Raw genomic sequence first — 14,286 nt, forward strand, 5'->3', positions numbered from 1 at the left:
TGTATGTTCATTTTGTCATCTTATCTCTATTTGAGAACATTAAGGGTATGTCTACACAGCAACCAGACACTTGCAGCTGGCCTGTGCCAGCCTACTCAAGCTCTTGGGGCTTGGGTTGTTTCATTGCTGAGTAGTCTTCCGGGGTTGGGCTGGAGCCTGAGCTTTGGGATCCTGCAAGTAGACCCTGCCTAGTTGCTGTATTGACATACCCTAACAGGTTATGGTACTTTTAATCAGTTTTTTTTAAAATCCAAATTAAAACTATTCATGCACTTATTATTTCTTTTACTCTGACTAAAATATTTGTATAAGCTAATTCACTATCCTGAATACCGAATACAACATGAGGAGCAACAAAGGATCATGAAACTTTTTTCATTCATAAATCAGTTTATTTAATATTTATTGAGTTACGGTAGTTTCTGGAGAGGGGAAAAACATTCATTCTGAACATAGGATGGAAAGATTATCTTTTAAATTCATTCAAAGACTAGTTTTCAAAATGGAGCTAATAATTCAGTTTTGCTGAAGTGTTACAATTATCTCCAAGTGTGTTGAAATATTATTTGTTGCTGTCATTTGTAACTTGCTTTCAGCCTTTACCCGTTTTTTTAAGGTGCCAAGTGAGACAGAGGTTAAAAGAAAATCAAAATAGGAAAGGTTGGTCACCAGTTTTGTTAATCATTATGACAGATGGTGGTGGTGATGTGACATTTCATCATACTGTGGTGATAGGATTCACCAAAGAAACAAATTTGTCTCACTTCTAGCTTTTGGGTGGTGGCTTTATTTATTTTGGTATTTTCTCCAGGTCTCCCAGCCTCCAATTTATGGTGGGCTGCCAGGGTGGGCAGGTCCAGTTACTGAGACCCTCACTTCTCCTTCCACTATCCTGGACAATCGCTACATTAAAATGAAGTTAAGATTGAGAATATGTATCAGTAATTCAGGATCAGTTTGTTACAGGGAAATTGTAACTATCCCCAAATCAAACATTCTAAATGCAGGAAATTCAGAATGAAGTTTACACTTAAATCCAAATATTTTAAAGTTTGCACCCAAGCAAACTAAACTTTGACCTGTTGGGACGCTAGGATCGGAAAAATTGGGGGGGAGGGGGGGGGGGAAATGTGCTGCACTTCCCTAAGCCCGGGAAAGGGAAAAGACAGGAGTTACCCTTGGCTTTTAGCAGAGTAGGGAGAGTTGTGCTGCCCCTTAGTTAATACTTGAGCAGAGCAAAATAACATTTTTGATACCATGGTGTAAGATACCAATGAAATAACATGATTCTCTATTTAATACATGAATTGTAAATATTATTATAAGTAGAGTGTTTAGAAGAATGTAGTTAATTTTGAAATTTGAGATGTACGACCTATATAGCATAGTAATTTTAATTTAAATGATTCCCTAGCTCATCAAAGGAAATAAAAGGTGAAGGTGTGTATTTTAAGGATCAAAGAGGGAATGAAAGTGCCTATATTCAACCATACTGCAGACTGTTTGCTGTTGATATCTTGAATCACTGAGGCAGAACAAATAATTGATTCTAGTCATTCCTCTTGACTCAATAAGCTTTTAACTTGCACAGTAAAAGGTGCATGCTTTATTTTCATGTTGTATGAGTGACAAATGCCTTTGCTCTCCTTATCTACCCTCAAATCACAATCAGCATAGTACAGCATCTGCATTTGCTTTTAATGCTGCTTGTATATACCAGATACTGTACACAATAGGTCACATTACTAAAAAAAAAAATTAGCATTAAATATCACATGTAGTCATATATACCATATAATTTTTCTTCCAGAGAGAAACCCTCACCAGTTCTTCATTTTTGTATTGTGTGATGATGAAAACCATATATAATATTATCTGATTTATATATTTTAATGGAAAATTATAGAATTTAAGTTAAATTTAAAATAAATATCTTGAAAATAAGTAATATTAATATATTAGCCATATTGTCTTCATTTGTTGGCATTCTTTCCATCTTCCAGTTCTGAGAGATGCTTCTGATCTTTATTCAAGTAGATAATCACTCCTCTAGAGTAGGTATAAAGACAGTGTTTTGTTTGTAGTTTGTACATCAACAAGGCTAACTGCCACACAATGGGAGGCATTAAAACCTTCTGCAGTATATTTGCCTGAGAAGGTTTTCTTCTTTTAGTGTCAGAAGGGTAGAAATTCTTTTTTGATTGCAGACAATCTGTATTTTTAAGTGAATATAGTATATTGCATTAAACAGAAGTCTGATTTTTTAAGATATAGGATAGCTTGTATTGAAAGCCCCAACAGAACATATACTGAGAGCCCAGTAAGAAAAAGAACGTTACTGTTGATTTCTCTATCATTTCAGACTTAGGCCCGCATGCAGCAAAGCATTTGATACATACTTAATTTGGGTAATCCTACTAACTCCAGTGGGACTACTGACATGCTTAAATTAAACATATGTTGAAGTTCTTTGCTGGATCTGGGGTATGTGTCTGACAATAACAAGCACTGGAACTTTATTCATGTAAACTCAAATTCAAATATTTATCCATATAAATGAGATGGGGTAGACTCCTCCTTTGTGTGATTGCAGAGTCCATATGTTTTGTGGGGCTTTGTGAGAAGAGATACAGAAACCCAGGTAGACATCACCTCTTCCACATGGAACCAAAGTCTATGACTATTCATATGCAAATGCTATGTAAGTAGCATATTTTTATTAGCTGTATAAAATGAATTACTATGAAAAAGGCATTGTAATATGCTGCAATCAGTACATTAATAAAACATACATATGTATGTACATGCACACGTATAGATAGATGTATGATATGTTATATAATATACTATTGCACATGGAACAGATACTTCCTTTCTACATGGACTTCCTCCATGAGTAGCTATTTCCCCACACCTAAAAATGATTATCTTTTCTAGTGAAGGCTTTAATATTTTCACAATCTTGAATCTTAAAATTTTGTTCAGATGAAAGTCCATCTTTACATCAAAATCTATGTAAATTCCAGAAAAACCAATGCTCAATGAGGCCTTGATGTGGGTTGCAGCGCCCAGCTGCTATTAAATGGATGCACAGGGGCTCTTTGGGGGGTTCTGGAGGAATGGGATTCTGCAGGGGGATCCAGGTGAAGGTCGTTGGGGCTCAGCAGTGGGGGGGTCTAGGTGTGGGAGGATGGGACTTGGCAGGGAGAGTCTGGGTGTTGGGGGAATGGGCCTTGGTGGAGTGAGAGTCTGGGTGCAGCTGGTTGAGGCTCAGTGGGGTGAGGGTCCAGGTGCGGGACGCTCATCAGGGTGGTCTGGGTGCAGGGGGGTGGGACTCATCCAGTTGGGAGTTCGATTGCTAGGGCTCAGTGGGGGATGATCTGAGTGGAGAGGCAGGGGTCCGCATGCAGGGGGGAGCGTCTAGGTGGGCTGTGTGGGGGCATCTGTGTGCAGGGTATTGGGGCTTGGCCAGGGGGGTCTGGGTATGGGGAGGGTCCGGATGCACAGGGTTTGGGCAGAGGGGGGAGCAGCTCCCTGTATAGTGACCCTTCCCCCTGCGGCTGAGGAGCGATGTGGGCAGGAAATGGCTGTGTGTGTGTGTGAGTGTGTGTGTGTGTGCAGAGCTTCCTATAGCTGGGGGAGGTTTCTGGGAGTGGGTCTGACCTGGCCCTGGTCTCTCCTGGCAGGGGACGACAAAATCCTGTCCTTCCCCACCCCAAGCCCATCTGAGACTAGCAGCTGAGCCCTGGTAGGAGCCACCAGCTGGGGCATCCCCAGCCCCTTCTTCCATGGTGATTTATCTCTCTGCCGGCTGCTCTGGGTGCACAAAACGATGTGCCTGCGCAGCTGGGGAGGGGCCTGTGACCGCTCGTGCAGCTTTCCTTTGCTTCTCCCATTAGAAGTAATTTTTCTTTGCGGGACGTGAATTCTGAATACGCACAGTGGCGCAGAATTCCCCCTGGAGTGACGACTTCAGTGAGAGTGGAAACAAGCCATTTATTTTTGTACAGATGTCCCCTTTTTTATCAAATTTGAACATCTTGATTTAAATCCTATCAGGATTGTATTTTAAGTAAAATCATATTTTTCTCACATGATCAAAATCAATCATATTTCTAATCCTTGCCTTTAGTATTAGGTGCCTAATAAAATATTTTAAACTTTGTGAAGAATCAAAATAAAAATATTTGATACTTAATTTTTTTCATTTATTGTGGATTTTGAAATGAACTAAGGAGTATAGAACATTGAGTTGGGGTGCTGTGTATTTGTGCCACTCCTATTAGGTAAAATCAGAATTGCTCTATTGTGTGCTATAGGCACAATATTACTAACAGATAATGGAGTTTCTCCTTTGCCTAAAGTGGTAGGTGCCTGTTTGAAAGCAATAGGATAGGAGTTCTAGTTCTGTTGCTGTCATGAAGTTCTGAGTTGTTAGTGACAACAGCTGTGACTTCTAGTTGACCATGAGGTTTGTTTTAGCACTTTGTTCTGTTGTCCTTATTTCGTGTATTAATTTTTTTTTGTCACTAGCAATGTTTTCCCACTGCACTTACGGATCATTATGGTCTCCCTCCTTTGGCTAATTTAACTCTATTTAAAAAACCGGGGTTATTCAACTGACTATGCAACTTATTGACAAAAGACCTATTGAAGTCAGTGGAACTCTTTCCATTGACATCTGTAAATTTTAAATCCGACTTGGAGTCATAGCCTGAGTTAAGACTCGGCTGCCTTTATAGTTTGAAAACATAGGCCTACGATGCATAAAAAAGGGTGCTTGCCTGTTCATGGCATCCATTTGTAGTACATGCAGACAGATAGCTACATGTATAGATATTCAGTTACCCATTATGAGTGTGTCCATATTGATGCATGTGTAAATTAGACTTAGATGCTAGTGTCTGAAAATTTGGCCCATAACATTGGCATTCTGCAGGGAGTTCTTTCAGTCACTAATTCTTAATTTCTCTTGAAATTAATAATTACATTTCAACCTTTAATTATCTTTAATGTTCAAAAATACTATATACTAATATTTAAACAACTTTTATAGTTAAAGAATCAAAACACATGATTCAATACAAAGTCTCAGTTTCATGGAATTTTGCATGCATGCAGTTCTTGGTATGTACGGTGGAACCTACTTAAGATGTTGTTATTGTTATTAATCATATAGCACTATAAATGTACAAAGCACAGTGTCATGTGCTTTATAGTCCCTATGTTTATTTTGTATTAATTTTTTTAGTCATTCACAATATGTTTCTGTTCCATTAATGAAAGGGACTGTATGATCCCTTAGATGGCCAGAATAATATTTTTTTGAAATTCCCATGAATAGTAAAACAGAAGTGTATTTCAGGAGTAGCGAGTTAAATTCTCTCATGGTCAGATCTTGAATGGACATATAACTCTCTGTCTATAACTCTCATTAATTGTCAAAATCAGAAATATATTATTGACAATGGAGGGTGATAGAGGCAACTTATTCATCTCAGATAGTGATCAGGATGTGATAGAACAGGAGAAAAAAAGATAAAGCACTCCTCTTGTGATGCAAGCCCTCAAAGTGTGAGGAAAGAGGAGGGGGAAAAAAGACCAAGGAAAAAATTGCCCTTTAAAAACCTGAAAACAAACTAAGAAACAAAATATCATTGAAATCATTTGTACATGATTTTTTTTCTTAAAAAGCATCTTTTGTAGAAGCTGAGAGCTGGGAGAAAGCTCACATTGATTTCTAATGACCTGACACTACTCCAAGTTTTTTTTAGCAATATCTAAAAGAACATTGACAAACTCCTTTAGATGATTTTTAAATGATATACAGTCATTAAAATTCCAGGAACCTACACAGGCTTTAGAGTATGTACAGCACTTTATGATTGTGCAGAATTCAGGTTAAATAAAGAAACACAAGAAAGGGAGCTAGATCCTGCACCAACTGACATTAATGAAATTTTGCTGTTGAGTACAGTGGATGCAGGAATGAACCCATACTTTGTTAAATGGTGTGAATTATTTTGGGAAATAATAGATATATTTATGAGTGAAATATTTCTGTTTTAAATAGGGGTGACAATTTTCGCTTCAAAGTATTTCGTGAGTCAGAAAGGTTCCAGACTTTTTCCTTCTAGAAATCTGATCTGATGGTTACATTTGAAACCATTCCTGCAGCAAGATTCATAAATAATAAATATTATCTCTTATTAATCCATATTTTAGCTTAACTCTGGCTCATAGCAAGCTACTTCCTCAGGGAATTGAGAATTCTTTACAAGGGAAGGTGATGAGCCACAGCCCCCAAGGAATTAAATTGTGAAAACAATCTTGGTTTCGTACATGCTAATATAGATCTGTTATTCCCCTTCCACATTTATCACAACACATTTTAAATTGTGGCTGATCTTTTATGCAAATAGCTGTCTTATTAGGCATTGCGGCTGTGTGTGCTAATGTCTCTATGGGTTTCTCAGGAGTTTGCTATCTAACCATCAAAGCACTAGAAATGAATGATGATTACTGAATGGCTTTGAAGAACAAAGAAAGTCACAGCATTTTAGAGGTTCTAGATGCCTGAGTCAGTGACAGTTTGAACCACACAGATGAACAGGCATGTCTCTGTGGCTCGTATTAAGTAGGCCAAATATATATTTTAACTACTGGGAAATAATTTTTCTGCACTCTTGTGTTTTATTGGCAGTGCTAAAACTACAAGCATCTTTCACAGCTAACATTTTGTTACAAAACATTACTAGGCTATTGAAAATGCAAAAGGCAAGTCAAACATTGTTTCTAACAGTGGAATAAAGTAAACCAAAAACTAGATTTTGCTGTATAAAATGTTGTATTATCTACTTTGTTAGTTGAAATATTAACTTTATTTTCCATTACTGTGTGTAAGGTGGGTTATGATTTTATAGGCAATAGGGGCAAGGGACTGAAAAAAAAAACAGATGTGATACTTTTTCCTTAGTTTCATTCAGCTTAGTATATACTATAGATACCTAAATGTTGGTTATTTACCGAGTTAAATGTACTTAGTATATGAAAATCTTCAGTGATATTAATTTTGACCTGCACTAAAAGTGCAGCAATGTTAATTTGTATATTTCTGTTCCTCTTGAACACATTTAAAGTATTCACTGATTTGTGAAGACTCAGTTTCATTCATCTCATGGTTCATACCTTAAGATATAGGGCCTGTTTCTACTGTTAAAGTCAGTTGAAATTTTGCCATTGGCCAAATTCTTCAGTTATTTACATGAGTTTAAATCTCGAGTAACTCCACTTAAGTTAATGGAGTTACTCTGTATTTGCTCTTATGTAATGGGTGCTGATTTCTGGCCAGTACTGTCAGCACAAAGTAGAATTGGTCCCCAAATGACCAAATGGACAGACAGTGAAAATAATTGCTGTATTGTTTGATGCATGAATAAGCCCTGGGGATAATTCCTGAGACTGTGCTTTGAACCTGGCTTGAAAACAGTTATGCCATTGACCATAGCTCATTTGACAAACTTGTCTTGGTGGTTTAATATATATTTTTGCACATAGATTTAAAACCAGATTTTGGTTTTTGGAATAGAGGGTGAAATTAATCCATTTCCAGTATCCCACTGCACCAGGTAAACCACGTGTTGTTACTTGGTGGGGAGAGAAACATACAGAGGGAGCAGCTGTATACAGCATCTTAGCACCTCTTATATAACACACAGCTGGTGTGTTTGGGATCGTCTGGAAGGGTTATTGGAACCACGATTGTGTGGATCTAGTAGAGAAAAGTGATACCAACGTGTGAAGAAGCTGTGATTATTAGTGGGAATAGCAGCCTCAGAGGGACTGTGTGCAGCTCCCCAGCCTGTATGCAAGTTGGGAGGTAGATTCCAATTCGCTCCAGTCTGTTTGGAGTTCTCTTTACAAAAGGTTGATTACTTAGACTTTGGAAGGTGATGGGTGAACTTCATCCTTGCTGTTTTAATTTTAGAACATATATTACTCTGAAGGTTTAAAAAATAATGTTAATAGAGAGATAGTGGATTTAGACTCTGGAGACCTGAGTTAGGTTGTAAATTTGTAGTCCCCATTTGTGCGCATCCCAATTACTACACATGTATAATATGATCTGATTTGTCATCTCAGGTCAAGACAAACCTGGAATTAGAATAGCAAGTGTGAGGACTAAGGTACCTCAGTTCTGGACTGAGCTGCAATCCAGGAAAATCAATGCAGTTCCCTCCCCAGAATTTTCTCTGAATTCATCTGTTTATTCCCTGCATTGGAAGAAAATGAATCAGACCCACACTTCTTGCTGATCCCCAGACACGTGCATGGATCTTGGGTATCATCCTGGGATAGAGGGCCATCCCAAGTTCCTTCCTACCCCCAAGACAGCTCTTGTTGAAGCTCCCATTTTTGTCTTTTCAAGTCCCTTCTTTTTGTTGTAAATAGATAGTAATATCTATTTTTGTTAATGGTCTGTAGTTTAGTTAGTGTAGTTTAGGTAGTGTAGCTTTATTTAGTAGTTCAAAAGTTTGTCACCGATTCCCAATTTGGTCCTAATCCAAGAGCTACGCTGTGTGCTTGCCACTCTTGTAGCAAACCACTGCCAATTAGTGACCAATAGTGACCCAGCTGCCTTAAGTGCTTGGGGGATGCTCACGTGAGTGCAGATGCAGAATCCGTAAGGGTTTTAAGTCCTGATCCAAAAAGGACAGGGCAACCAGGTTTAAGTACCTGTTGTTGATATCAATGCTCTGCCTTCCATTGAACCATCCACCCCACTCTGGGTGCTGAGCTCATTGGTCAGCTGTGTTCCTCCAGCCTTGCTGGTACCAATAGGTAAGTCAATTTTGTTGGTGCCAAAGAAGAGTTACCGCAAGTCAAACTTGGTACCAGGTACCTCAAGAGCAGAGACAAAGCAGTCAAAGGACTTGGGGGCGCGCTCTAAAAGGAGGCACTCTGGTGCATACATCAAAACAGGGAGTTCATTGATTCCAGAGCCAACTACAGGCCTGTTGAGACCAACTCCTGAAGTGCCATCAGCGTTATCACCTCAGGCTTCGGTACCACAGGACCAGAACACTTTCTGGTACTGTTTACTCCCAAAGCATTTGCGGTTGTGAGAGAGTTGTTGAATCTCTCAGTACAACTTTCTCTGGCAATGCAAGAGTGTTGCCTGGGGCCCAAGGTACCAACACTCATTCCTTCACCTCTGCACCATGTGGGAACATGGGATGCAGCAGTTAGTGTTCCGTTCAAAATGGTGTTCTTGAGGGGAAAGCTGCAAATGATCTTGGCAGCACCCCCTTCTCCAGATTCTGAGCTTACCTCTCCAGTATGGATGGCTCCTCCTTTGTTGACATTTCTTCTCCCTTGGATTCTGAAATGAGTTCCTATGTGTCTTAGCCTAGTCATATCTACCAACCTGCATCCAGTACCTGCTCACCCTGGATTCACCCTCAATTCCAACATGATGCTTACTGAAAGGATCCTTGGGCCTCACTACAAGAGACGTCCACCACCACACTGTGCCTCTGGCTGCATTCTTCAAGACCTTACTTTGATGTGTTTGCCAAGAGCAGATACCAGGTCTAAGAGTGTCTTCTTTCCCTTCTTCAATTTTTGCAAACCACTCACAAAATGTGTTTGGGCTCACTTCACAACAGATGGGTAGGTTTTTAACATGGTGGAAGTGCAGTAATCCTGTCTCTATCCCTTTTCAGGGACCTCTCTCATGAAGCCATGTTGTTGTGCGAGACAATTTTTGGCCCATGTTAGAAGAGCTCGGCCTGCTGATCAACATGGAGAAGTCCATTCGGTCTCTGGTTCAAAAAACCTATTTATTGGAGTTACGTTTGAGAGAGCTATGGGGCTGGTTGGCCGAAGTGTATGCCATTGAGGAAGCATCATGAACATGATAGTTCACATTCCAAATTGAGTCTTATCCTCCCTAGATTGGTGGATAGATCCTGCCAACATTTTCAAGGGAGTTCCCTTTGCCCGGCCTCAACAATCTCTCATCTTAGTCATGGATGCCTTGGACCAACATACTGGTGGAGGGGTGGGACTCATTTGAGTCTGCTACAGACACAAGATCTCTGGTCTTCCCAAGATCTCAGTCTGCATATAAATGTCAGGGAGTTGCAGGCTATCTGGTTAGCTTGCATGGCATTTCTTCCACAAATCAAAGGAAGGGGTTTGTTGGTTATGACCAATGATACGGTGGCCATGTTTTATGTAAAAAAAACTAGGAGGAGCCTGATTTTCACTGCTGTGTCATTTAGCAATTCTACTTTGGGCCTTCTGCATTGCCAATTCCATAATCCTGAAAGCAGCTTACCTTCCACAGATCCACAGTACATTGGCAGATCGCCTAATAGGCTGTTCATCAACCACTGCAAGTGGTCCCTTCACGCAGATGTAGCAAGGTCCATTTTCCAGCTTTTGGGAACTCCACAAGTGGATCTGTTTGCAACAAAAGACACCAAAAATGTCACCAGTTTTGCTCCGCAGTGGGCCACAGTCCAGGTTCCTTGACAGATGCGTTTCTACTGTCGTGGTCAGATGAACACTTGTATGCTTTTCTTCCCATTCCTTTCCTGCCCAAAGTTCTGTGCAAAGTTAAGCAGAACAAGTCTCATCTTATGCTGAGGGATGGCCCTTTCAACACTGTTTTTTGGAGCTATTGAACCTATCAGTTAGTCCCCCCCATTGTCATTCCTGCTACACATGGACTTGATTTCACAGAATCAGGGTCATCTCCTCCATCCCAATTTGCAGACCCTTCTCTTGATGACTCGGAGGCCTTGTGGCTAATGACTGCAAAGAAGTCTTTTTCTAGGGTTGTTCAGGAAGTGCTGCTAAATAGTAGAAAAACATCAGCTAGGAGTACTTACTTGGCTAAATGGAAGAAGTTCTCTGTCAGGGTTAGAATGAAAGGAGCTTTTCTGGTCTTTGTTTCTGTTCAGCACATACAGGACTATCTTCTCCCCCTAAAACACTAAGCATTGGCGATTAGTTCAATCAGAGTGCATTTAGTGGCTATCTTACCCTTCCACCTGTCTGTTGATAACCATTCTCTTTTTTCAGCCGTATGTCTGTAAGATTTTTAAAGGGCCTAGATAGACTGTTTTCACACATGCAAAATCCTGTTCCCCCATGGAGCTTGAATCTAGTCTTAGAAAAACTGATGGGCTGCCCCCTTTGAACCTCTAACGACCTGCTCCCTGTTTAGTTTTCAAATTAACAAAGCAGTCTTCTTACCAACCTTCTTCCCAAAGCCTCATGATCATAAAAGTGAGGAGAGGCTTCATACTCTAAATATTGGAAAAGCTTTAGGGTTTTTTTTTGTTTTTTGTTTTATTTAGAACAGACTAAACCTTTTAGGTCAGGGGTCGGCAACCTTTCAGAAGTGGTGTGCTGAGTCTTCATTTATTCACTCTAATTTAAGGTTTTGTGTGGCAGTAATACATTTTAATGTTTTTAGAAGGTCTCTTTCTATAAGTCTATAATATATAACTAAACTATTGTATGTAAAGTAATTAAGGTTTTTAAAAAGTTTAAGAAGCTTCATTTAAAATTAAATTAAAATGCAGAGGCCCCCGGACCAGTGGCCAGGACCCGAGCAGTGTGAGTACCATTGAAAATCAGCTCGCATGCCGCCTTCAGTACACGTGCCGTAGGTTTGCCTATCCCTGTTTTAGGTCTTCAATACAACTGTTCACAGCATGGGTGGACAGAATGAAGGTGTGTCCTGTATACGCCCAAAGGATCACATTTTGGATATCTACTTAGGTTACCAGTTGGTGAATGTGAAGTCTGTGGATAGAGTGTTGGGTCATTTGACTAGATCCCAAGCAGCACCTTGCCCATGTTCCTATATTAGATATTTGCAAAGTGACAACCTGGTCATCATGGCATATGTTTGCCTATCACTATGCTATCTCTTGACAGTCTAGAGACATTGCTAAGTTTGGACAAGTTGTCCTGCAATTGGACTGCTTTTCAGTAATCTGTGCTATCACTTGAAGAAGAAGAAATGGTTACTAACTTTTCCATAACTGTTGTTCTTCAAGATGTGCACATGTCCATTCCATGACCTGCCCTTCTTCCTCTCTCCAGTGGAGTCTTTCCGGTAGGAAGAAGCTGAGGGAGGTCAATGGTGGTTCCGCACTTTATGCCTGCATGAGGCAGCAGAGGGTGATCGTGCTGCCCCGATGGGTACCGCTAAGAGAAAAATTCTGACAACTGTGCATTGGGGTAGGGTACACATACACCTACAGCTGAGTAGACATGTGCAACACATCTAAAAGAAAAACAGTTACAGAAAAGTTAGTAACCTAATAAAATACCTAGTAAAACCTAGTAAAATAAAGTTTGCAGATGATACTAAACTGCTCAAGATAGTTAAGACCAAAGCAGACTATGAAGAACTTCAAAAAGATCTAAAAAAACTAAGTAATTGGGCAACAAAATGGCAAATGAAATTTAATGTGGATAAATGTAAAGTAATGCACATTGGAAGAAATAACCCCAACTATACATACAATATGATGGGGGCTAATTTAGCTACAACGAGTCAGGAAAAAGATCTTGGAGTTATCGTGGATAGTTCTCTGAAGATGTTCATGCAGTGTGCAGCGGCGGTCAAAAAAGCAAACAGGATGTTTGGAATCATTAAAAAGGGGATGGAAAATAAGACGGAGAGTATCTTATTGCCCTTATATAAATCCATGGTATGCCCACATCTTGAATACTGCGTACAGATGTGGTCTCATCTCAAAAAAGATATACTGGCATTGGAAAAGGTTCAGAGAAGGGCAACTAAAATGATTAAGGGTTTGGAACAGGTCCCATATGAGGAGAGATTAGAGGCTAGGACTTTTTCAGCTTGGAAAAGAGGAAACTAAGAGGGGATATGACAGGTATAGAAAATCATGAGCGATGTAGAGAAAGTAAATAAGGAAAAGTTATTTACTTGTTCCCATAATACAAGAACTAGGGGCCACCAAATGAAATTAATAGGCAGCAGGTTTAAAACAAATAAAAGGAAGTTCTTCTTCACACAGCACACAGTTAACTTGTGAAACTCCTTACCTTAGGAGGTTGTGAAGACTAGGACTATAACAGCGTTTAAAAGAGAACTGGATAAATTTATGGAGGTTAAGTCTGTTAATGGATAATAACCAAGATGTCCCTAGCCTCTGTTTGTCAGAGAGTGGAGATGGATGGTAGGAGAGAGATCACTTGATCATTGCCTGTTGAGTTTACTCCCTCTGGGGCACCTGGCGCATTGGCCACTGTTGGTAGACAGGATACTGGGCTAGATGGATCTTTGGTCTGGCCCAGTACGGCCATTCTTATGTTCTAACCATTTCTACCATGTATATAATTTAGATAAAGTCTTTAATAAGTAAAATTGTTCTGTGACAGTCATAGAATTCATTGGTTTGTTTAGATAATTCATTATTTAAAAATAATGTGATTTTTTTTTCCCCTTCCTTACTTAGTGGTTTTGGACTCAAAAAGGATGGGAAGAAAGGATGCATCTGCCGCAAGAATTCCTGTTGAGCAATACAGGAAACAAATAGGTAAGAAATACAGATTAATGTCTCCTTTTGGGATGCATCCTGTGTACAGTGTTAAGGGCCAGCCCATTCAGCAAAGACTTCTGAGAAAGGAAAAAAAATTAAAATAAAACAGCATTGTGACATTTCACTCCATATTCTTTATGAAAATATGCTTATGATGTGAATATGACATAACTGAGATGTACTTTATGCAAGATGGATTTTGTAAGATATCATTGGAAAGGTTATAATTTACTGAATGTGATTATCCAATTTGTATGCCTGTATCATTTCTGTATCTGAAGTTAGGAATATTGACTATGTATCTGTATTTCAACTATGGTATTTTGGGTGATGCCCACTGCTAGCACTTCAGGTACAACAGTGGAAAAGCCAGACAGGGCTGATGACCCATCAGCGAGGACAATGGACTGTGAAAAGGCTTGGCCTTCTTGCGGACGCTCCATACTGCCACTGACTCCTGGATGATGTGATACTACAGAGTCAGATGGCCTTGTCACCTGATACTAAACATTACCTGGGACTTCTTGTAACTTTCCACTGGAAGGGATGTGTGTGGGGGGTCAAGTTTGGGAAACAAAGGATTCTCACCTTATGTAAATCCTATTTAAGGGTGGGGAGGAAGGTAAATGCGACTGCCTCCTCTCCATGGCCTGTCTGCCCAAGAAGAAAGACTGCTAAAGGTACCTTAAGT

The 14,286-nt window shown here is 39.7% G+C and overlaps 1 protein-coding gene across 7 annotated transcripts in view; it reads left to right on the forward strand.

The window, feature by feature from the left end:
* The window catches only part of TRIQK (triple QxxK/R motif containing), a 152,196-nt gene that overhangs the window by 19,074 nt on the left and 118,836 nt on the right, over nt 1-14,286 (forward strand). For all 7 annotated transcript variants that reach the window (XM_045004910.1, XM_045004912.1, XM_045004914.1 and 4 more), the window contains one exon: nt 13,512-13,592. In XM_045004910.1, the coding sequence (XP_044860845.1) occupies nt 13,532-13,592 (61 nt within the window). In that variant the 5' untranslated portion in view covers nt 13,512-13,531. The remainder of the gene's footprint in view (nt 1-13,511; nt 13,593-14,286) is intronic.

This window comes from Mauremys mutica, chromosome 2 (genome assembly GCF_020497125.1).
Source record: "Mauremys mutica isolate MM-2020 ecotype Southern chromosome 2, ASM2049712v1, whole genome shotgun sequence".
NCBI lineage: Eukaryota > Metazoa > Chordata > Testudines > Geoemydidae > Mauremys > Mauremys mutica.